General features: G+C 46.7%; 1 protein-coding gene across 3 annotated transcripts in view; it reads right to left on the bottom strand.

Moving 5' to 3' along the window:
• Positions 1–25,480, bottom strand: part of LOC139533782 (leucine-rich repeat and guanylate kinase domain-containing protein-like) — a 40,900-nt gene extending 15,420 nt beyond the window's left edge. For 2 of the 3 annotated variants that reach the window (XM_071332147.1, XM_071332150.1), the window contains exons 1-12: positions 25,168–25,480; positions 24,808–24,912; positions 24,522–24,603; positions 24,191–24,291; positions 23,778–23,859; positions 23,545–23,669; positions 21,766–21,909; positions 20,518–20,598; positions 20,295–20,381; positions 14,608–14,714; positions 14,137–14,256; positions 10,747–10,843 (exon numbers count right to left, since the gene is read on the bottom strand). In XM_071332147.1, the coding sequence (XP_071188248.1) occupies positions 10,747–10,843; positions 14,137–14,256; positions 14,608–14,714; positions 20,295–20,381; positions 20,518–20,598; positions 21,766–21,909; positions 23,545–23,669; positions 23,778–23,859; positions 24,191–24,291; positions 24,522–24,603; positions 24,808–24,912; positions 25,168–25,374 (1,338 nt within the window). In that variant the 5' untranslated portion in view covers positions 25,375–25,480. Of the gene's footprint in view, positions 1–10,746; positions 10,844–14,136; positions 14,257–14,607; positions 14,715–20,294; positions 20,382–20,517; positions 20,599–21,765; positions 21,910–23,544; positions 23,670–23,777; positions 23,860–24,190; positions 24,361–24,521; positions 24,604–24,807; positions 24,913–25,167 lie in introns of those variants that run through there. The other variant, XM_071332148.1, reaches the window with a different exon arrangement.
• Positions 25,481–25,790: the final 310 nt, after the last annotated feature.

Raw genomic sequence — 25,790 nt, 5'->3', positions numbered from 1 at the left:
GCAGAGGGAGAAGGAAAGACAGACAGACAGACAGACAGACAGACAGACAGACAGACAGACAGACAGACAGACAGACAGACAGACAGACAGACAGACAGACAGACAGACAGACAGACAGACAGACAGACAGACAGACAGACAGGGGGGGAGGCAAAAAGAGAGAAAACAAAAGTTAACAGAAAGCTGTGAGTTGGGACAGTCAACTATCGTGGGGTGCAACATTTATTTAGTTAAGAGTCAAATTCATATTCCAAAATGGAAGTGGTCTTCGATGGACCTACTGGGTCCTTCACGACCCCTGCTATGTCCAGAGAAGAGTAACAACCGCAGCTATAATGTCCCCACCTGTGAGGTGAACTCCTGACCCTACAGAGGTACCATCAGTTCCCCTGCTACCCTGTAGTTCACACAGCCGCTCCCTTTGACCCCTCGTCTACTTGCACCTGAAGCCGATATGCTCGGCGTTACGATCCATCACGCTTTACGACCCTACGGACAGCTCTGAGGACTGTAACCTACTCTCAAGGTAGGCTACACTTTTTCCCAATATTCAGATAGAAATGGAACACATAGAATTGGTAAGGCTCTCATGCCCACATTCTAGATATCACATTTCTTGTTGATGTTCTGATATAAGTTGTGCCCTACTGACTATTGAGACTCCCTCAGGAGCTCGACCCTTGTCGTGCTAAACCTCATCCCCTACTTTTAGAGGGTTGGAAACCATCAGGCCCAAATTACAAAGCACCCTTATCGTTCCTCTGTTGACAGGCTAGTTGGAACAATAAAACAAGCACAAGGACCTACTGATTGAGGCACATTTTCAGGATGGAGCTGTGTGTGTGTGTGTGTGTGTGTGTGTGTGTGTGTGTGTGTGTGTGTGTGTGTGTGTGTGTGTGTGTGTGTGTGTGGTTGGTTGGGCATACGAGTCTGATGTACAGTGCATTGTGTGTAGATTGATGAGGATTTATTTAATCCATTTAAGAATAAGGCTGTAACGTAACAAAATGTGGAGAAAGAGAAGGGGTCTGAATACTTTCCGAAGGCACTGTATGTTTCTGTCTCCATCTGAACTGGTCTGACGTGGTCTGAATGATCCAGGGAGTCTGTGATGTAGGTATGTGATAAGGGAGGAAGGGTCTACATCTGAACTGGTCTGAATGATCCAGGGAGTCTGTGATGTAGGTACAGTGGGGAGAACAAGTATTTGATACACTGCCGATTTTGCAGGTTTTCCTACTTACAAAGCATGTAGACGTCTGTAATTTTTATCATAGGTACACTTCAACTGTGAGAGACGGAATCTAAAACAAAAATCCAGAAAATCACATTGTATGATTTTTAAATAATTAATTTGCATTTTATTGCATGACCTAAGTATTTGATCACCTACCAACCAGTAAGAATTCCGGCTCTCACAGACCTGTTAGTTTTTCTTTAAGAAGCCCTCCTGTTCTCCACTCATTACCTGTATTAACTGCACCTGTTTGAACTCGTTACCTGTATAAAAGACACCTGTCCACACACTCAATCAAACAGATTCCAACCTCTCCACAATGGCCAAGACCAGAGAGCTGTGTAAGGACATCAGGGATAAAATTGTAGACCTGCACAAGGCTGGGATGGGCTACAGGACAATAGGCAAGCAGCTTGGTGAGAAGGAAACAACTGTTGGCGCAATTATTAGAAAATGGAAGAAGTTCAAGTTGACGGTCAATCAAATCAAATCAAATCAAATCAAATTTTATTAGTCACATACACATGGTTAGCAGATGTTAATGCGAGTGTAGCGAAATGCTTGTGCTTCTAGTTCCGACAATGCAGTAATAACCAACAAGTAATCTAACCTAACAATTCCACAACTACTACCTTACACACACACACACAAGTGTAAAGGGATAAAGAATATGTACATAAAGATATATGAATGAGTGGTGGTACAGAACGGCATGGCAGATGCAGTAGATGGTATAGAGTACGGTATATACATATGAGATGAGTACTGTAGGGTATGTAAACATAAAGTGGCATAGTTTAAAGTGGCTAGTGGTACATGTATTACATAAAGATGGCAAGATGCAGTAGATGATATAGAGTACAGTATATACATATGAGATGGGTAATGTAGGGTATGTAAACATTATATTAAGTGGCATTGTTTAAAGTGGCTAGTGGTACATTTTTACATAATTTCCATCAATTCCCATTTTTAAAGTGGCTGGAGTTGAGTCAGTATGTTGGCAGCGGCCGCTAAATGTTAGTGGTGGCTGTTTAACAGTCTGATGGCCTTGAGATAGAAGCTGTTTTTCAGTCTCTCGGTCCCTGCTTTGATGCACCTGTACTGACCTCGCCTTCTGGATGATAGCGGGGTGAACAGGCAGTGGCTTGGGTGGTTGTTGTCCTTGATGATCATTATGGCCTTCCTGTGACATCGGGTGGTGTAGGTGTCCTGGAGGGCAGGTAGTTTGCCCCTGGTGATGCGTTCTGCAGACCTCACTACCCTCTGGAGAGCCTTACGGTTGTGGGCGGAGCAGTTGCCGTACCAGGCGGTGATACAGCCCGACAGGATGCTCTCGATTGTGCATCTGTAGAAGTTTGTGAGTGCTTTTGGTGACAAGCCGAATTTCTTCAGCCTCCTGAGGTTGAAGAGGCGCTGCTGCGCCTTCTTCACAACGCTGTCTGTGTGGGTGGACCAATTCAGTTTGTCCGTGATGTGTACACCGAGGAACTTAAAACTTTCCACCTTCTCCACTACTGACCCGTCGATGTGGATAGGGGGGTGCTCCCTCTGCTGTTTCCTGAAGTCCACAATCATCTCCTTTGTTTTGTTGACGTTGAGTGTGAGGTTATTTTCCTGACACCACACTCCGAGGGCCCTCACCTCCTCCCTGTAGGCCGTCTCGTCGTTGTTGGTAATCAAGCCTACCACTGTAGTGTCATCCGCAAACTTGATGATTGAGTTGGAGGCGTGCATGGCCACGCAGTCGTGGGTGAACAGGGAGTACAGGAGAGGGCTCAGAACGCACCCTTGTGGGGCCCCAGTGTTGAGGATCAGCGGGGTGGAGATGTTGTTACCTACCCTCACCACCTGGGGGCGGCCCGTCAGGAAGTCCAGGACCCAGTTGCACAGGGCGGGGTCGAGACCCAGGGTCTCGAGCTTGATGACGAGTTTGGAGGGTACTATGGTGTTAAATGCTGAGCTGTAATCGATGAACAGCATTCTCACATGGGTATTCCTCTTGTCCAGATGGGTTAGGGCAGTGTGCAGTGTGGTTGCGATTGCGTCGTCTGTGGACCTATTGGGTCGGTAAGCAAATTGGAGTGGGTCTAGGGTGTCCGGTAGGGTGGAGGTGATATGGTCCTTGACTAGTCTCTCAAAGCACTTCATGATGACGGAAGTGAGTGCTACGGGGCGGTAGTCGTTTAGCTCAGTTACCTTAGCTTTCTTGGGAACAGGAACAATGGTGGCCCTCTTGAAGCATGTGGGAACAGCAGACTGGGATAAGGATTGATTGAATATGTCCGTAAACACACCAGCCAGCTGGTCTGCGCATGCTCTGAGGACGCGGCTGGGAATGCCGTCTGGGCCTGCAGCCTTGCGAGGGTTAACACGTTTAAATGTTTTACTCACCTCGGCTGCAGTGAAGGAGAGCCCGCAGGTTTTGGTAGGGGGCCGTGTCAGTGGCACTGTATTGTCCTCAAAGCGGGCAAAAAAGTTGTTTAGCCTGTCTGGGAGCAAGACATCCTGGTCCGCGACGGGGCTGGTTTTCTTTTTGTAATCCGTGATTGACTGTAGACCCTGCCACATACCTCTTGTGTCTGAGCTGTTGAATTGCGACTCGATTTTGTCTCTGTACTGGGACTTAGCCTGTTTGATTGCCTTGCGGAGAGAATAGCTACACTGTTTGTATTCGGTCATGCTTCCGGTCACCTTGCCCTGGTTAAAAGCAGTGGTTCGCGCTTTCAGTTTCACGCGAATGCTGCCGTCAATCCACGGTTTCTGGTTTGGGAATGTTTTTATCGTTGCTGTGGGTACGACATCGTCAATGCACTTCCTAATGAACTCGCTCACCGAATCAGCATATTCGTCAATATTGTTGTTGGACGCGATGCGGAACATATTCCAATCCGCGTGATCGAAGCAGTCTTGAAGCGTGGATTCAGATTGGTCGGACCAGCGTTGAACAGACCTGAGCGCGGGAGCTTGTTGTTTGAGTTTCTGTTTGTAGGCTGGAATCAACAAAATGGAGTCGTGGTCAGCTTTTCCGAAAGGGGGGCGGGGGAGGGCCTTATATGCGTCGCGGAAATTAGTATAACAATGATCTAGGGTTTTTCCAGCCCTGGTAGCACAATCGATATGCTGATAGAATTTAGGAAGTTTTGTTTTTAGATTAGCCTTGTTAAAATCCCCAGCTACGATGAATGCAGCCTCAGGGTGTGTGGTTTCCAGTTTACAAAGAGTCAGATAAAGTTCGTTCAGGGCCATCGATGTGTCTGCTTGGGGGGGAATATATACGGCTGTGATTATGATTGAAGAGAATTCCCTTGGTAGATAATGCGGTCGACATTTGATTGTGAGGAGTTCTAGATCAGGTGAACAGAATGACTTGAGTTCCTGTGTGTTGTTATGATGATCACACCACTTCTCGTTAATCATAAGGCATACCCCCCCGCCCCTCTTCTTACCGGAAAGATGTTTGTTTCTGTCGGCGCGATGCATGAAGAAACCAGCTGGCTGCACCGACTCCGTTAGCGTCCCTTGAGTTAGCCATGTTTCCGTGAAGCAGAGCACGTTGCAATCCCTGATGTCTCTCTGGAATGCTACCCGTGCTCGGATTTCATCAACCTTATTGTCAAGAGACTGGACATTGGCGAGTAGTATGCTAGGGAGTGGAGCGCGATGTGCCCGTCTCCGAAGCCTGACCACGAGACCGCCTCGTTTGCCCCTTTTTCGGCGTCGCACAGGGTCGCCGGCTGGGATCAGATCCATTGTATTGGGTGGAAGGCAAAACACTGGATCCGTTTCGGGAAAGTCATATTCCTGGTAGGAACGATGATGAGTTGACGTTAATCGTATATTCAGTAGTTCCTCCCGACTGTATGTAATGAAACCTAAGATTACCTGGGGTACCGATGTAAGAAATAACACATAAAAAAACAAAAAACTGCATATTTTCCAAGGAACGCGAAGCGAGGCGGCCATCTCTTTTCGGCGCCGGAAGTAATTCCGGCCAATCACCCTCGGTCTGGGGCTCCATGCAAGATTTCACCTCGTGGGGCATCAATGATCATGAGGAAGGTGAGGGATCACCCCAGAACTACACGGCAGAACCTGGTCAATGACCTGAAGAGAGCTGGGACCACAGTCTCAAAGAAAACCATTAGTAACACACTACGCCGTCATGGATTAAAATCCTGCAGCGCACGCAAGGTCCCCCTGCTTAAGCCAGTGCATGTCCAGGCCTGTCTGAAGTTTGCCAATGACCATCTGGATGATCCAGAGGAGGAATGGGAGAAGGTCATGTGGTCTGATGAGACAAAAATAGAGCTTTTTGGTCTAACTCCACTCGCCGTGTTTGGAGGAAGAAGAAGTATGAGTACAACCCCAAGAACACCATCCCAACCGTGAAGCATGGAGGTGGAAACATCATTCTTTGGGGATGCTTTTCTGCAAAGGGGACAGGACGACTGCACCGTATTGAGGGGAGGATGGATGGGGCCATGTATCGCGAGATCTTGGCCAACAACCTCCTTCCCTCAGTAAGAGCATTGAAGATGGGTCGTGGCTGGGTCTTCCAGCATGACAACGACACGAAGCACACAGCCATGGCAACTAAGGAGTGGCTCCGTAAGAAGCATCTCAAGGTCCTGGAGTGGCCTAGCCAGTCTCCAGACCTGAACCCAATAGAAAATCTTTGGAGGGAGCTGAAACTCCGTATTGCCCAGCGACAGCCCCGAAACCTGAAGGATCTGGAGAAGATCTGTAGGGAGGAGTGGGCCAAAATCCCTGCTGCAGTGTGTGCAAACCTAGTCAAGAACTACAGGAAACGTATGATCTCTGTAATTGCAAACAAAGGTTTCTGTACCAAATATTAAGTTCTGCTTTTCTGATGTATCAAATACTTATGTCATGCAATAAAATGCAAATGAATTACTTAAAAATCATACAATGTGATTTTCTGGATTTTTGTTTTAGATTCCGTCTCTCATAGTTGAAGTGTACCTATGATAAAAATTACAGACCTCTACATGCTTTGTAAGTAGGAAAACCTGCAAAATCGGCAGTGTATCAAATACTTGTTCTCCCCACTGTATGTGATAAGGGAGGGAGGGTCTACATCTGAACTGGTCTGAATGATCCAGGGAGTCTGTGATGTAGGTATGTGATAAGGGAGGGAGGGTCTACATCTGAACTGAATGATCCAGGGAGTCTGTGATGTAGGTATGTGATAAGGGAGGGAGGGTCTACATCTGAACTGGTCTGAATGATCCAGGGAGTCTGTGATGTAGGTATGTGATAAGGGAGGGAGGGTCTACATCTGAACTGGTCTGAATGATCCAGGGAGTCTGTGATGTAGGTATGTGATAAGGGAGGAAGGGTCTACATCTGAACTGAATGATCCAGGGAGTCTGTGATGTAGGTATGTGATAAGGGAGGGAGGGTCTACATCTGAACTGGTCTGAATGATCCAGGGAGTCTGTGATGTAGGTATGTGATAAGGGAGGAAGGGTCTACATCTGAACTGGTCTGAATGATCCAGGGAGTCTGTGATGTAGGTATGTGATAAGGGAGGGAGGGTCTACATCTGAACTGAATGATCCAGGGAGTCTGTCTAAAGAAAAGGAAAAGCTGCCCAGGTTTCCACAGCAAGCAGTCTTCATCAGGGTTTCAGTCTGAAGAACTTCCCCTGAGAACCTTCCTCTGTACTTTACAGTGTGCACGGCTAGGATCCCCACTTCACCTGAGAACCTTCCTCTGTACTTTACAGTGTGCACGGCTAGGATCCCCACTTCAAAGGGTTTCCTCCTAATATCACTGTGAGAGAGATCTCTATTTATTAAGGCCCCACGGCGCTTACAAATTTACCTTAAGAAAGACAAATGAATGGGCCTCAAGTTAAAATAAAGTTGGCCGGGCAGGCATACTATATAGTACCTAAGGCCCCCCCGTGTAGGATATCTACGAGTTCTTCCTTTGGGAATATGTGATAACTCTTGTGCTTTGAAGTGTCAAAAATGTTAGATATAAGGAAATATATTTAAGTAGCCAATAACTGAGTATGACATAACAATTGATTTACTGTCTTTTAGAGTGAAGAGAACTACTTACAAAACTTCAAACCAGAAGACAAGTCTAGGCTACACACATTTGCACAAAATAAATTGCTGGCTGGATGAACCGTGCCTTCGGAAAGTATGCTGACCCTTGACTTTTTCCACATTTTGTTAGGTTACAGCCTTATTCTAAAATTGATTTAAAAAAAGTTTTTTTTTAAATGAATCTACACACGATACCCCATAATGACAAAGAGAAAACAGATTGTTCTACATTTTTGCAGATGTATGAAAAAAAACACGACTGAAATATCACATCTACATACCCCAAACTTTTGAACGGTAGTGTAACACCTAGAAATGTCCTTGTTTTCCATGAAAACATACATGAAATTAGTTGCAAAATGAATAGGAAATATAGTCAAGACGTTGACATGGTTATAATGATTTTTAATTGAAATAATAACTGTGTCCTTCAAACTTTACTTTCGTCAAAGAATCCTTCATTTGTAGCAATTACAGCCATGCAGACCTTTGGCATTCTAGTTGTCAATTTGTTGAGGTAATCTGAAGAGATTTCACCCCATGCTTCCTGAAGCACCTCCCACAAATTGGATTGGTTTGATGGGCCCTTCTTACGTACCATACAGTCAAGCTGCTCCCACAACAGCTCAATAGGGTTGAGATCCGGTGACTGTGCTGGCCACACCATTATAGACAGAATACCAGCTGACTGCTTCTTCCCTAAATAGTTATTGCATAGTTTGGAGCTGTGCTTTAGGTCATTGTCTTGTTGTAGGAGGAAATTGGCTCCAATTAAGCGCCGTCCACAGGGTATGGCATGGCGTTGCAAAATGGAGTGATAGCCTTACTTCTTCAAGATCCCTTTTACTCTGTACAAATCTCCCACTTTACCACCACCAAAGCACTCCCAGACCACCACATTGCCTCCACCATGCTTGACAGATGGCATCAAGCACTCCTCCAGCATCTTTTCACTTTTTCTGCGTCTCATGAATGTTATTCTTTGTGATCCGAACACTTTTTTTCCATCTTCCTCTGTCCAGTGTCTGTGTTCTTTTGCCCATCTTAATCTTTTATTTTTATTGGCCAGTCTGAGATATGTCTTTTTCTTTGCAACTCTGCCTAGAAGGCCAGCATCCCAGAGTCGCCTCTTCACTGTTGACGTTGAGACTGGTGTTTTGCGGGCACTATTTAATGAAGCTGCCAGTTGAGGACTTGTGAGGTGTCTGTTCCTCAAACTAGACACTCTAATGTACTTGTCCTCTTGCTCAGTTGTGCACAGGGGCCTCCCACTCTTTCTATTCTGGTTAGAGCCAGTTTGCGCTGTTTTGTGAAGGGAGTAGTACACAGCGTTGTACCAGATCTTCAGTTTCTTGGCAATTTCTCGCATGAAATAGCCTTCATTTCTCAGATCAAGAATAGACTGACGAGTTTCAGAAGAAAGTCTTGGTTTCTGGCCATTTTGAGCCTGGAATCGAACCCACAAATGCTGATGCTCCAGATACTCAACTAGTCTAAAGAAGGACAGTTTTATTGCTTCTTTAATCCGCATAACAGTGTTCAGCTGTGCTAACATAATTGCAAAAGGGGTTTCTAATGATCAATTAGCATTTTAAAATGATAAACTTGGATTAGCTAACACAACATGCCATTGGAACACTGGAGTGGTGGTTGCTGAAAATGGGCCTCTGTACGCCTATGTAGATATTCCATAGAAAATCAGCCGTTTCCAGCTACAATACTCATTTACAACATGAAAAATGTCAACACTGTATTTCTGATCAATTTGATGTTATTTTAATGGAGAAAAAAATAGCTTTTCTTTCAAAAACTAGGACATTTCTAAGTGACCCCAAACATTTGAACGGTAGTGTAAGTATTCAGACCCTTTGTTGAAGCACCTTTGGCAGCAATTACAGCCTGAGTTTTCTTGGGTATGACGCTACAAGCTTGACACACCTTTATTTGGGGAGTTTCTCCCATTCTTCTCTGCAGATCCTCTCAAGTTCTGTCAGGTTGGATGTGGAGCGTTGCTGCACAGCTATTTTCAGGTCTCTCCAGAGATGTTCGATCGGGTTCAAGTCCGGGCTCTGGCTGGGCCACTCATGGACATTGCCCCGAAGCCACCCCTGCATTGTCTTGGCTGTGTGCTTAGGGTCGTTGTCCTGTTGGAAGGTGAACGTTCGCCCCAGTCTGAGGTCCTGAGCGCTCTGGAGCAGGTTTTCATCAAGGATCTCTCTGTACTTTGCTCCGTTCATCTTTGCCTCAATCCGGACTAGTCTCCCGGTCCCCACAGCATGATGCTGCCACCACCATGCTTCAGCGCAGTGTTTCCTCCAAACATGACGCTTGGCATTCAGGCCAAAGAGTTCAATCTTGGTTTCATCAAACCAGATAATCTTGTTTCTCATGGTCTGAGGGTCTTTGGGTGCCTTTTGGCTAACTAAAAGTGGGCTGTCATGTGCCTTTTACTGAGGAGTGGCTTCTGTCTGGCCACTCTACCATAAAGGCCTGATTGGTTGAGTGCTGAAGAGATGGTTGTCTCCACAGAGGAACTCTAGAACTCTGTCAGTGAGACCATCAGGGTCTTGGTCACCTCCCTGACCAAGGCCCTTCTCCCCCGATTGCTCAGTTTGGCCGGCGGCCAGCTCCAGGAAGATTCTTGGTGGTTCCAAACTTCTTCCATCTAAGAATAATGGAGGCCATTGTGTTCTTGGGCACCTTCAATGCTGCAGAAATGTTTTGGTACCCTCAACAAAATCCTGTCTCGGAGCTCTACGGACAATTCCTTCGACATCATGGCTTAGTTTTTTCTCTGACATGCACTGTCAACTGTGGGACCTTATATACAGGTGTGTGCTTTTCCAAATCATGTCCAATCAATTGTATTTACCATAGGTGGACTCCAATCAAGATGTAGAAACATCTCAAGGATGATCAATGGAAACAGGATGCACCTGAGCTCAATTTCGAGTCTCATAGCAAAGGGTCTGAATATTTATGTAAATCTTACTTTAAAAATGTTTTTTGTTGTTGTTGACATTTGCAAAAAAATCTCAAAACCTGTTTCGCTGCGTCATTATGAGGTATTGTGTGTAGATTCCTAAGGATTTGTAAGGTAGTAACGTAGCAAAATGTGGAAAAAGTCAAGGGATCTGAATACTTTCCGAAGACACTGTATATTTAAATTCTGAAGGACGATGAATATGTGGTGGTGTCATGGACAGGGCTAACCATGGATTGTTTTACCTTCACATTTTATCTTTACGAACGGAAAGAATTGCAATTAATCTGAGACTGACACACTATCAGTGTGTTTGAGGGGATCAGTTTGAGCAAGGCGAGGGGCAGAATCGCTAATGTTGATCACACAACGGATGCAAGGTGATTTGTTGATCAGTAATTCTGCTCAATCACACAGCAACATAGTCCATCTCAAACATGTACCATGTGAATCATGTTCTGAAAGTCTTCCTCCGTGACAAAATGGTAGTCGCTCCCGTCCTCTTCCCCAAAGTAGGGACCCCTGGTGGTATGGCAGGTTCTGTGACAACAAGAGACAAATGGTTCCAATGACAAAACAGCAATACATTCAAGCTAGCAACTCAATTTAGCAGGTGTTATGGCTGCAGCGAACTGCTTATGTTCCTATCAATCAATGCAGTAAATGTCAACAAGCGCACAATAATCCAACATTTAAAATAATCAAAAACGCCTAAGGATCATAATGGTATTGCAACACACCGAGACAGAAGACGGACAGACTAGACATATAGACGGACACGTGCCACACACTCGCTTTGATGCACACAAGCACAAGCACACAGACACAGACACACACACACACACTCCGACTCCACTACCCAGGTGAGGTTGAGCACTCAAAACCTACAGGAGGGTACCTCTCCAGGAACAGGGTTTGGGTTAAAACCTACAGGAGGGTGGCTCTCCAGGAACAGGGTTTGGGTTAAAACCTACAGGAGGGTATCTCTCCAGGAACAGGGTTTGGGTTAAAACCTACAGGAGGGTATCTCTCCAGGAACAGGGTTTGGGTTAAAACCTACAGGAGGGTGGCTCTCCAGGAACAGAGTTTGGGTTAAAACCTACAGGAGGGTGGCTCTCCAGGAACAGGGTTTGGGTTAAAACCTACAGGAGGGTAGCTCTCCAGGAACAGGGTTTGGGTTAAAACCTACAGGAGTGTAGCTCTCCAGGAACAGGGTTTGGGTTAAAACCTACAGGAGGGTAGCTCTCCAGGAACAGGGTTTGGGTTAAAACCTACAGGAGGGTGGCTCTCCAGGAACAGGGTTTGGGTTAAAACCTACAGGAGGGTAGCTCTCCAGGAACAGAGTTTGGGTTAAAACCTACAGGAGGGTAGCTCTCCAGGAACAGGGTTTGGGTTAAAACCTACAGGAGGGTAGCTCTCCAGGAACAGAGTTTGGGTTAAAACCTACAGGAGGGTATCTCTCCAGGAACAGGGTTTGGGTTAAAACCTACAGGAGGGTGGCTCTCCAGGAACAGGGTTTGGGTTAAAACCTACAGGAGGGTGGCTCTCCAGGAACAGGGTTTGGGTTAAAACCTACAGGAGGGTATCTCTCCAGGAACAGGGTTTGGGTTAAAACCTACAGGAGGGTATCTCTCCAGGAACAGGGTTTGGGTTAAAACCTACAGGAGGGTGGCTCTCCAGGAACAGAGTTTGGGTTAAAACCTACAGGAGGGTGGCTCTCCAGGAACAGGGTTTGGGTTAAAACCTACAGGAGGGTAGCTCTCCAGGAACAGGGTTTGGGTTAAAACCTACAGGAGGGTGGCTCTCCAGGAACAGGGTTTGGGTTAAAACCTACAGGAGGGTAGCTCTCCAGGAACAGGGTTTGGGTTAAAACCTACAGGAGGGTAGCTCTCCAGGAACAGGGTTTGGGTTAAAACCTACAGGAGGGTAGCTCTCCAGGAACAGAGTTTGGGTTAAAACCTACAGGAGGGTAGCTCTCCAGGAACAGGGTTTGGGTTAAAACCTACAGGAGGGTATCTCTCCAGGAACAGGGTTTGGGTTAAAACCTACAGGAGGGTAGCTCTCCAGGAACAGGGTTTGGGTTAAAACCTACAGGAGGGTAGCTCTCCAGGAACAGGGTTTGGGTTAAAAACAAAAGGGGGGTAGCTCTCCAGGAACAGGGTTTGGGTTAAAACCTACAGGAGGGTAGCTCTCCAGGAACAGGGTTTGGGTTAAAACCTACAGGAGGGTAGCTCTCCAGGAACAGAGTTTGGGTTAAAACCTACAGGAGGGTAGCTCTCCAGGAACAGGGTTTGGGTTAAAACCTACAGGAGGGTGGCTCTCCAGGAACAGGGTTTGGGTTAAAACCTACAGGAGGGTGGCTCTCCAGGAACAGAGTTTGGGTTAAAACCTACAGGAGGGTGGCTCTCCAGGAACAGAGTTTGGGTTAAAACCTACAGGAGGGTAGCTCTCCAGGAACAGAGTTTGGGTTAAAACCTACAGGAGGGTAGCTCTCCAGGAACAGGGTTTGGGTTAAAACCTACAGGGGGGTAGCTCTCCAGGAACAGGGTTTGGGTTAAAACCTACAGGAGGGTGGCTCTCCAGGAACAGGGTTTGGGTTAAAACCTACAGGAGGGAATCTCTCCAGGAACAGGGTTTGGGTTAAAACCTACAGGAGGGTATCTCTCCAGGAACAGGGTTAAAACCCACAGGAAGGTATCTCTCCAGGAACAGGGTTAAAACCTACAGGAGGGTATCTCTCCAGGAACAGGGTTAAAACCTACAGGAGGGTATCTCTCCAGGAACAGGGTTAAAACCCACAGGAAGGTATCTCTCCAGGAACAGGGTTAAAACCTACAGGAGGGTATCTCTCCAGGAACAAGGATAGAGAACCCTGGTGAAGAGGTTTCTATTAAAACCAACGTGAGGTGAGAGCCAGACAAGCCATGTCCAGCAGATGTTCTTTTGATTCCAGCTCTCCAGTGTATGTGCTCTCTATACCACTATTTACTGCTTCTATAGTTCTTCTACTGCCCGTCGTGGGGAACCTTGTTATTATCACTCGCCATTGCTCATGTGTTGGAAGTATTGACCATCTGGTTTAACAGTGTGGAAGTATCATGTATCTATGGATGGGGAACCAGAGGGGAACCTAGTGAAATATATTTAGTACCATCCTAAACAATAACCCTAACCCTTCACCTCTGTGACCAGGCCTTCTCATATTTAAGGTAACTTCATCCTTTCATAAAGTCTATTCCAATGAGCACAAAATCCTAGAAGCAAGCTGGCCAAAAGTAGTGCACTATTGTCACGACTTCCACCGAAGGTAGTTCCTCTACCTGTTCGGGCGGCGCTCGGCGTCGCCGGCCTACTAGCCATCACCGATCCATTTTTCTTTTTCCGTTTGTTTTGTCTTTGGTTCATTCACACCTGGTTTTCATTTGCTTTAATTCCTGTGTGTATATTTATCTGTTTCCCCGCGTAGGTTTGTGCGGGGTTATTTTTCATATTGCTTGTGGAGGCTTTCCTCAGTTTATTCACGTGTGTTTATTATAGTAAGGAGCGTGGGTTTTTCTCCTTCCGTGATAACTGTGAGTTCCCATTTGTCTTGGGTGTTTTTTGGTCATTGTACCTGTACCGGTTTTGGACTTGCCTATTAAAAAACGCTACATTGACATCTCTGCTCTCCTGCGCTTGACTCCTTACCTACCTTCAGAACGAATCGCAACAACTATATACGGAAAAGTGTGCATTTATGGATGCATACAAGCCCTCAGAGTTTGGCCACAGCTTGCCAAAAGTAGTGCACTACTATGTAGGAAATAGGGTACCATTTGGCCCTTGGGACTCACCCGTAGGCGAAGAAGTCGTTGAACTCTCGGCAGAGCTTGTGGGCCAGCTCTCTCTTCCCACAAGCCTGGGGCCCAGTCAACACCAGCATGGGGTAGGGAGAGTCCAGACTGGGCAGGGTGCTGGGACACACGCACACAGCAACACATGGATGACACAGTACACCATTTAGAGAGAGGGAGAGCACAAAGATAAAGAGTCTAGGAAGTACTTTACCATTGTTCAGGACAACAAGCCAATCAGAAAAATCTGATTTTTCTAGGCCAGGGGATAGGTCAGTTTCTATGATGTATAAATAGAGCATAAATGTCAGAAAAGCTAGGTTTCTTCATTTTTAAAGATTGCGAGCACAACGTAATTTAGTATGTAAGCTTTATTTAGAATATTCATCGTAGCGACTTCTGATTGGCTGAAAGTCGTGTTATAAGGAGGGTAGTCCAGTCAGGGTAGTTGGTGGGTCGTGATGTTTTTACCTATCGTAGATGACCTGGGGCTGCATCAGCTGGAATACCATGTGACTCATGTGCTCCCTGGCTGCCACCACCTCCAGAGGAGGGTCGAACTTGTTCACAGCAGACACCTGGGGAACACAGAGGGAGACGTTCATATGTAACAATGTTCACAGCAGACACCTGGGGAACACAGAGGGAGACGTTCATATGTAACAATGTTCACAGCAGACACCTGGAGAACACAGAGGAGACGTTCATATGTAACAATGTTCACAGCAGACACCTGGGGAACACAGAGGAGACGTTCATATGTAACAATGTTCACAGCAGACACCTGGAGAACACAGAGGAGACGTTCATATGTAACAATGTTCACAGCAGACACCTGGAGAACACAGAGGGAGACGTTCATATGTAACAATGTTCACAGCAGACACCTGGGGAACACAGAGGGAGACGTTCATATGTAACAATGTTCACAGCAGACACCTGGAGAACACAGAGGGAGACGTTCAGATGTAACAATGTTCACAGCAGACACCTGGGGAACACAGAGGAGACGTTCAGATGTAACAATGTTCACAGCAGACACCTGGAGAACACAGAGGGAGACGTTCATATGTAACAATGTTCACAGCAGACACCTGGGGAACACAGAGGAGACGTTCATATGTAACAATGTTCACAGCAGACACCTGGGGAACACAGAGGAGACGTTCATATGTAACAATGTTCACAGCAGACACCTGGAGAACACAGAGGAGACGTTCATATGTAACAATGTTCACAGCAGACACCTGGGGAACACAGAGGAGACGTTCAGATGTAACAATGTTCACAGCAGACACCTGGAGAACACAGAGGGAGACGTTCATATGTAACAATGTTCACAGCAGACACCTGGGGAACACAGAGGAGACGTTCAGATGTAACAATGTTCACAGCAGACACCTGGGGAACACAGAGGGAGACGTTCATATGTAACAATGTTCACAGCAGACACCTGGAGAACACAGAGGAGACGTTCATATGTAACAATGTTCACAGCAGACACCTGGGGAACACAGAGGGAGACGTTCATATGTAACAATGTTCACAGCAGACACCTGGAGAACACAGAGGGAGACGTTCATATGTAACAATGTTCACAGCAGACACCTGGGGAACACAGAGGAGACGTTCATATGTAACAATGTTCACAGCAGACACCTGGGGAACACAGAGGGAGACGTTCATATGTAACAATGTTCACAGCAGACACCTGGGGAACACAGAGGGAGACGTTCATATGTAACAATGTTCACAGCAGACACCTGGAGAACACAGAGGGAGACGTTCATATGTAACAATGTTCACAGCAGACACCTGGGGAACACAGAGGAGACGTTCATATGTAACAATGTTCACAGCAGACACCTGGAGAACACAGAGGGAGACGTTCATATGTAACAATGTTCACAGCAGACACCTGGGGAACACAGAGGAGACGTTCATATGTAACAATGTTCACAGCAGACACCTGGGGAACACAGAGGGAGACGTTCATATGTAACAATGTTCACAGCAGACACCTGGAGAACACAGAGGAGACGTTCATATGTAACAATGTTCACAGCAGACACCTGGGGAACACAGAGGGAGACGTTCATATGTAACAATGTTCACAGCAGACACCTGGGGAACACAGAGGGAGACGTTCATATGTAACAATGTTCACAGCAGACACCTGGAGAACACAGAGGGAGACGTTCATATGTAACAATGTTCACAGCAGACACCTGGGGAACACAGAGGGATACGTTCATATGTAACAATGTTCACAGCAGACACCTGGGGAACACAGAGGAGACGTTCATATGTAACAATGTTCACAGCAGACACCTGGAGAACACAGAGGAGACGTTCAGATGTAACAATGTTCACAGCAGACACCTGGGGAACACAGAGGGAGACGTTCATATGTAACAATGTTCACAGCAGACACCTGGAGAACACAGAGGGAGACGTTCATATGTAACAATGTTCACAGCAGACACCTGGGGAACACAGAGGAGACGTTCATATGTAACAATGTTCACAGCAGACACCTGGGGAACACAGAGGGAGACGTTCATATGTAACAATGTTCACAGCAGACACCTGGGGAACACAGAGGAGACGTTCATATGTAACAATGTTCACAGCAGACACCTGGGGAACACAGAGGAGACGTTCATATGTAACAATGTTCACAGCAGACACCTGGGGAACACAGAGGGAGACGTTCATATGTAACAATGTTCACAGCAGACACCTGGGGAACACAGAGGAGACGTTCATATGTAACAATGTTCACAGCAGACACCTGGGGAACACAGAGGAGACGTTCATATGTAACAATGTTCACAGCAGACACCTGGAGAACACAGAGGAGACGTTCATATGTAACAATGTTCACAGCAGACACCTGGGGAACACAGAGGGAGACGTTCATATGTAACAATGTTCACAGCAGACACCTGGAGAACACAGAGGGAGACGTTCATATGTAACAATGTTCACAGCCGACACCTGGAGAACACAGAGGAGACGTTCATATGTAACAATGTTCACAGCAGACACCTGGGGAACACAGGGTGAGACGATCATATGTCACATTGCCGATAAATATCTTATTTCAAGTCAGTCCTATCTAGAAGTAACGTATGTACAGTTGAAGTCAGAAGTTTACATACACCTTAGCCAATTACATTTAAACTCAGATTTTCCACAATTCCTGATATTTAATCCTAGTACAAATTCCCTGTCTTAGGTCAGTTAGGATCACCACTTTATTTTAAGAATGTGAAATGTCAGAATAATAGTAGAGAGAATGATTTATTTCAGCTTTTATTTCTTTCATCACATTCCCAGTGGGTCAGAAGTTTACATACACTCAATTAGTATTTGGTAGCATTGCCTTTAAATTGTTTAACTTGGGTCAAACGTTTCGGGTAGCCTTCCACAAGCTTCCCACAATAAGTTGGGTGAATTTTGGCCCAATCCTCCGGACATAGCTTGTGTAACTGAGTCAGGTTTGTAGGCCTCCTTGCTCGCACACACTTTTTCAGTTCTGCCCACATATTTTCTATAGGATTGAGGTCATGGCTTTGTGATGGCCATTCCAATACCTTGACTTTGTTATCCTTAAGCCATTTGCCACAACTTTGGAAGTATGCTTGGGGTCATTGTGCATTTGGAAGACCCATTTGCAACCAAACTTTAACTTCCTGACTGATGTCTTGAGATGTTGCTTCAATATATCCACATCATTTTCCTGCCTCATGATGCCATCTATTTTGTGAAGTGCACCAGTCCCTCCTGCAGCAAAGCACCCCCACAACATGATGCTGCCACCCCGTGCTTCACGGTTGGGATGGTGTTCTTTGGCTTGCAAGCCTCCCCCTTTTTCCTCCTAACATAACAATGGTAATTATGGCCAAACAGTTCTTGAGGATATTTCTACAAAAAGTACGATTTTTCTCCCTATGTGCAGTTGCAAACTGTAGTCTGGCTTTTTCTTCATGGTGGTTTTGGAGCAGTGGCTTCTTCCTTGCTGAGAGGCCTTTCAGGTTATGTCGATATAGGGCTCGTTTTACTGTGGATATAGATACTTTTGTACCTGTTTCCTCCAGCATCTTCACAAGGTCCTTTGCTGTTGTTCTGGGATTGATTTGCACTTTTCGCACCAAAGTACGTTCATCTCTAGGAGACAGAATGCGTCTCCTTCCTGAGCGTTATGACGGCTGCGTGGTCCCATGGTGTTCATACTTGCGTACTATTGTTCGTACAGAGGAACGTGGTACCTTCAGACTTGTGGAGGTCTACAAATATTTTTCTGAGGTCTTGGCTGATTTCTTTTGTTTTTCCCATGATGTCAAGCAAAGAGGCACTGAGTTTGAAGGTAGGCCTTGAAATACATCCACAGGTACACCTCCAATTGACTCAAATGATGTAAATTAGCCTATCAGAAGCTTCTAAAGCCATGACATCATTTTCTGGAATTTTCCAAGCTGTCAACTTAGTGTATGCAAACTTCTGACCCACTGGAATTGTGATACAGTGAATTATAAGTGAAATAATCTGTCTGTAAACAATTGTTGGAAAAATTACTTGTGTCATGCACAAAGTAGATGTACTAACCGACTTGCCAAAACTATAGTTTGTTAACAAGAAATTTGTGGAGTGGTTGAAAAACGAGTTTTAATGACTCCAACCTAAGTGTATGTAAACTTCCGACTTCAACTGTATCACTGACCTATATTATAAACCTCTACAGATCCTGACAGATGCCCACTGTTTTAAATAAACAACATACTAGGTTAGCATTCACTGTCCCAATTAGCAAAACATGCCACTCAGTTATTGATGCCCCTCCTCCACTTGCTATAGGCACAGTATTACACACAGGGATGGACACCTAGTAGAACATTACCAAGCTAGCCCGAGATGCAGGAGAAAGGTTGTCTTTTCCATCTTCACCTATCAGATTTTGGACCTACTGTAGGCTAGTATCAATTGTGCTTTACTAGCCGGCTGGCCAGCACCAGTCTACTAGCCGGCTGGCCAGCGCCAGTCTACTAGCCCGGCTGGCCAGCGCCAGTCTACTAGCCCGGCTGACCAGCGGCAGACTACTAGCCCGGCTGGCCAGCGCCAGTCTACTAGCCCGGCTGGCCAGCGCCAGTCTACTAGCCCGGCTGGCCAGCGCCAGTCTACTAGCCCGGCTGGCCAGCGCCAGTCTACTAGCCCGGCTGGCCAGCGCCAGTCTACTAGCCCGGCTGACCAGCGCCAGTCTACTAGCCCGGCTGGCCAGCGCCAGTCTCCTAGCCCGGCTGGCCAGCGCCAGTCTACTAGCCCGGCTGGCCAGCGCCAGTCTACTAGCCCGGCTGACCAGCGCCAGTCTACTAGCCCGGCTGACCAGCGGCAGTCTACTAGCCCGGCTGGCCAGCGCCAGTCTACTAGCCCGGCTGGCCAGCGCCAGTCTACTAGCCGGCTGGCCAGCGCCAGTCTACTAGCCCGGCTGACCAGCGGCAGACTACTAGCCCGGCTGGCCAGCGGCAGACTACTAGCCCGGCTGGCCAGCGCCAGTCTACTAGCCCGGCTGACCAGCGGCAGACTACTAGCCCGGCTGGCCAGCGGCAGACTACTAGTCCGGCTGACCAGCGCCAGTCTACTAGCCCGGCTGACCAGAGGCAGACTACTAGCCCGGCTGGCCAGCGCCAGACTACTAGCCCGGCTGACCAGCGGCAGACTACTAGCCCGGCTGACCAGCGTCAGTCTACTAGCCCGGCTGGCCAGCGGCAGACTACTAGCCCGGCTGGCCAGCGGCAGACTACTAGCCCGGCTGACCAGCGGCAGACTACTAGCCCGGCTGGCCAGCGCCAGTCTACTAGCCCGGCTGACCAGCGGCAGACTACTAGCCCGGCTGACCAGCGCCAGTCTACTAGCCCGGCTGGCCAGCGCCAGTCTACTAGCCCGGCTGGCCAGCGCCAGTCTACTATCCCGGCTGGCCAGCGCCAGTCTACTAGCCCGGCTGGCCAGCGCCAGTCTACTAGCCCGGCTGGCCAGCGCCAGTCTACTAGCCCGGCTGACCAGCGCCAGTCTACTAGCTCCAGTCTACTAGCCCGGCTGGCCAGTGCCCAAAATCCTTAAGTTCCATCAGTGATAACCATCTCATACATCCAACCTGCCTTCTCCTCTACTGTGACTTTCTCCTGGTCCAGGCCAGTCAGGTGTTGAAGGAGGAAGATCACTGCCAGTCTATAGTCCAGTTGCTCCTGGGGTTGAAACGACAGTGAAAGAAGCAGCATTTTCATGGACATGTCTATTGTCAGTACAGAGGAAGCAGACAGCATTAGGGAGCTAACTTGTTAGTTTAGTGATGTGTTCTGGGTGTAGGTGCAGTGCAGCTACCTGGACTAGGTTTCTCTGCAGATTCAGCTCTCGGAGCAGGCTCAGGTCATGGATGTGTGTGGCCTCCTTGATTTCACTGATCTGAGAACAGTATATCATACACAAAAAAGATCAGATGCTTGGATTAAGAATAAATCCTTTAAAAACAATTAAAACTACATTTAATACCACAGCCAATCTATCAGTTGATGCAGTGGAATAGCTTTACCACTCAGCTCCTGGTATACAGTCGCTAGGTGGTTTAGTGATACTGGCCATTGGTACCATGCAGACAGTGGCAGAGACAAGAGCAGGACATTAAGGAATGGACTGTGTCTCACCAGGTTCCTCTCCAGGTTGACAAGAGAGCAGGACATTAATGAATGGACTGTGTATCACCAGGTTACTCTCCAAGTTGACAAGAGAGCAGGACATTAAGGAATGGACTGTGTCTCACCAGGTTCCTCTCCAGGTTAACAAGAGAGCAGGACATTAAGGAATGGACTGTGTCTCACCAGGTTCCTCTCCAAGTTGACAAGAGAGCAGGACATTAAGGAATGGACTGTGTCTCACCAGGTTCCTCTCCAGGTTGACAAGAGAGCAGGACATTAAGAAATGGACTGTGTCTCACCAGGTTCCTCTCCAAGTTGACAAGAGAGCAGGACATTAAGAAATGGACTGTGTCTCACCAGGTTCCTCTCCAGGTTGACAAGAGAGCAGGACATTAAGAAATGGACTGTGTCTCACCAGGTTCCTCTCCAGGTTGACAAGAGAGCAGGACATTAAGGAATGGACTGTGTCTCACCAGGTTCCTCTCCAAGTTGACAAGAGAGCAGGACATTAAGAAATGGACTGTGTCTCACCAGGTTCCTCTCCAGGTTAACAAGAGAGCAGGACATTAAGAAATTGACTGTGTATCACCAGGTTCCTCTCCAAGTTGACAAGAGAGCAGGACATTAAGGAATGGACTGTGTCTCACCAGGTTACTCTCCAGGTTAACAAGAGAGCAGGACATTAAGGAATGGACTGTGTCTCACCAGGTTCCTCTCCAGGTTAACAAGAGAGCAGGACATTAAGGAATGGACTGTGTCTCACCAGGTTCCTCTCCAGGTTAACAAGAGAGCAGGACATTAAGGAATGGACTGTGTCTCACCAGGTTCCTCTCCAGGTTAACAAGAGAGCAGGACATTAAGAAATGGACTGTGTCTCACCAGGTTCCTCTCCAGGTTGACAAGAGAGCAGGACATTAAGAAATGGACTGTGTCTCACCAGGTTCCTCTCCAGGTTGATGGAGCCCAGCAGATGGAGATTCTGCAGGCCTGACAGACTGGTGATCCGGTTCAGAGACAGATCCAGGACCTGCAGGGTTCTCAGAGTCTCCACATTCTCTATCTTCTCAATCTGATTCCCCCTCTGGATAGAGAGGACGTGATACATGACAAACACTGGGAATATGAATACCGTGTGGACAAATACACACACACATATTAATGAACTCATATAAGCTCACACGCACGCACACACAACTCTCCCTCCTCCCACACACACACATACCCATGTCACACGCACACACACACACAGACACATACACACCCCACCCTCACTATCAAAGTTAACATTGAGTGTTCCCTTCCCCATCTGTAAAGAGTATAAAACTTCTCCCTGAGACATGTATATGATTGACAGGCCAGCTCCAATGGTCTGGGCTGACAGGTGAGGAGTGACAGGTGAACAGCTGGCCAGACACTGGTGTGGGCATGCCAAAAGCACTACAGACCAGCCCTCCTCTCCTCTAGAACCCACCATCCCTCCTGCTCTATAACTACCCATCCCCACCCCACCTTCCCCCTGCGTGGGCTGTCATTTATGATCCAGCCCCCGCGGCCCCCATGCCCTGCCCTCCTCCACTAGCCTTTCTGGCAGAGGGCTGCCGACAGCGGGGGACGGTGACCGCGCGGAGCCCTGGAAGCTCTCGAGGCCAGGGTGTGATGGGCTGAGAGAGGAGGCTGGCTGACAGGTAGCACGCTGTTAGGGAGCGGGGCAGGAGAGGGCCGAGAGGGAAGGGGGAGGGGAGATGGAGACAGCGGCTGGGATGCTATGGAGGGGTGAGGGAATGAGAGAGGAGGGGGGGGGGGTGTTGAACAGGGTCCAGGCCTGCTCACACCGCCGGCAGCTGGTCCCAGAGGGGAGGGTGGAAGCGGACAGGGGACACGGCTACATCATGCTGACGATGAGGAATCACTTTGATAAAGGACACCAGCATCCGTCAGAGAGGGAGAGGGAAGGGTCTGGAGGCCCGCTGGCACAGCCATATGGTGGCTCTCACACTGGAGCCCATGTCTGTGTGTCTTTGAAAAGCTGAAGCTCAATTATGTCTGTGGTTTAAATATGAGACAGGAGAGGGGGGAGGGGAGAGTTAAAAATACACCACCTGCTGTCGTCATGTTTGAAGAGAAAGAAGTGGACAAATATTGTGTGTAGCATAACTGGCACCATACTGGGGGGAAAACCTTCTCATAACTGGCACCATACTGGGGGGAAAACCTTCTCATAACTGGCAGCATACTGGGGGGAAAACCTTCTCATAACTGGCACCATACTGGGGGGAAAACCTTCTCATAACTGGCACCATACTGGGGGGAAAACCTTCTCATAACTGGCACCATACTGGGGGGAAAACCTTTTAGAAAAGCCATGACATAATGGAAGAATGTAGACAGCAGGTAGGGACATCAAGGTGAAAACAGAAAACAACTGATTCACAGGAAAACACTTGTGTCCTAGTCTGTAGGCCATATTAAATCAGCCACAAGACCAACCACTAACCACAGTACTGATGAGCTTGGAGAGCTGCGTCTATACAACCGGATGGGCATATTCATAAATGAGCATAACGTATGGTAAAATATTATCTTTAAGAATCAAATTATTCAACAAACACACACGCAACGTAATTATTCATGTCAAGTAACATCTCCATTTATAACACATATGGAAAGTGTTAGAAATTGAATAATTCAAGAGGCAGGTGGAGGAGTTAGGACCTACCAAACAGAGGTCTTTGATTGGCAGGTTGTCCAGGCCACTGATACAGGAGATCTTGTTATGTGCCAGACTGAGGTGTGTGAGGCTGTCACAATGCAGCAGACCACCGATCTCACTGAAACAGTTGTCTGTCCAGAACGGGCACACGTTAAGAATGGTATACAATGAGGAAGTAGTCTAGATAAGAACTTGACGTGTACGTGTGTGTGTGTGTGTAAATACTTTTTGAAGGATACAGTCCAGATTCAGTTTACTCAAAGACGAGTAGGCTGACAAATGTGTCATCACTGACATCTGGTTATGGGAAAAGTTAACCTCCTGCGGAATACAACAAACATGAATAATGAATCAAGTGGACCAATCTTTAAATGCTTTTTGCAATGAAGAAATATGAAAATAAACAACCAAATGCATGTATAGTATGATACATTCTACTAGTACTGTATAACTCACTGATAAACAATAAGAAGAAGTCAGCCCTGGTAAGTTCCTTGTCATTGCAGGGTAGTAATACTTAGTAAGCATATGGAATGAAACTACAGTATAAATGGTCTATGATGATTGGAACCCATCTTCTGGGACTATAGGCTTCAAGAAACCCCAAGCCACAAATCAACCGTTGTCTTATCCTGTCTGCTGAAGGACACACCTTGAGGTTCTTGGGCGGCTGGAATCCAAAGAAGTCGGTGAGTTGGTTGTGGGAGGCGTCCAGGATGATGAGATACGGCATGTGGCTTACACAGGATAAATCTACCAGTCAACAAACATTAGGAGAGTCGGGCGAGCAGAGTGGGAGAGATGGCAACACCTGCCACACAACTGTTTTTATACAGACCAGAAGCATAGAAGAAGTTACAAGGGCACCGATGAGAAATGAACCGTTGTTTAATTAATTAGGCTAATCAAGCTACATTTTCTATATCAGTAATTAGAATCATAACAAGTCATACAGTGCATTTGTTAATATGAGACACACACACCTTTTATTCTGTTGTAAGGAAGTTCTAGCTTTTGAAGGTGGACATAATTGCATAGGATGGATACATTATTCAGATTTCGACCCTGGATAGAGACATATTCCGAAATTGAATTCCACACGACATAGAAAACAAAACAAGGAAAGAAACACAACACAAATGGAAAGTAAACAGATTTGTTAGATACTCTTCTGCGTATAGTCTGATGGAAAACAGTTACTCTTGTGAAGCATATTATCAGCGATTGATGGGGTTACACTATCAACCTGAAGTGTGTGTGTGTTCTTACAGGCGCACAGAGGAACTGGTAGACATGCTCTCGTCCAGTGGCAGAGTGTCCCAGGTTGGATAAACAGCTGGAAACGTCCTCTTCAGTCAACACACCATCGTGTTTCTGTATGACACAGAGCTACATCAAAATGTTTTGCAGTACACAATAGAACAAGTCATGCATTGTCAATGCATTGTTTTTTTGCACCACACTTCTGTTATTATGAAACTCTGAGTAGAAAGAGAGAGAAAGAAGTTGCTTGCATCCTCAAAGTAATTAACATGAACAGCGTCTTATTCACCAAGCCTGATGGCCCATCTGACGAAAGCAGCTAGCATCTTTATTAATTTAGCTGTTACCCCTAGCTTCCTCCCTTACCTCCATTGTCTTCTCCTCCTTCTCTTCCTCGGAGGTTGAAAACGTGTCTGCACACGGCTGATGAACCACAGCAGGAAATGGTTGCGCATCAGTGGTCTCCTGTGTCACTGACTCATGAGGATAGCAAGTGGGTGACCCAGAGGAATACTGGGGCGTTGTTTGCTTCCCGATATCTTGCAAATTGTAAATTGTCGAAGTAGAAGACATTTTGGATGAAATTGTTTGGCATGAGAATACTTTTGGTATATTTTTACTTACTAATTAGCCTTGGTAGGTAGCTATTTTGAAAGTTGGCTCAGCTGGAGCGGATAGCGTTCTCTGTTGCTTAGTAACGATGACGACGTGTCAGTAGGTGAATTGAACTGTGGGATATGTCGTTTTTGATTCATTTACTCCCCAACAGTTCATAAAAGCTTTCAAACCCTGGTTCCACCATCTGGAAAAAGTGATATATTCCTGCATTTTCATTTTAGTGTGCTGAGACAAATATTCGCCATTAAATCTTCTAATAACTTTACACTAATCACCATGTTGAAACCTCAATCATGCTCACGAAAATGCAGAAAAAGCTTGACATACTAGATTTCAAGTAGTGTGCTTTGTGCATCAGACATCTTTCAACA

Source organism: Salvelinus alpinus, chromosome 11 (assembly GCF_045679555.1).
Source record: "Salvelinus alpinus chromosome 11, SLU_Salpinus.1, whole genome shotgun sequence".
Taxonomy (NCBI): Eukaryota; Metazoa; Chordata; class Actinopteri; order Salmoniformes; family Salmonidae; genus Salvelinus; species Salvelinus alpinus.
Note: the sequence above shows the minus strand (reverse complement) of the source record. Positions and strands in the feature narration are given on the sequence as shown.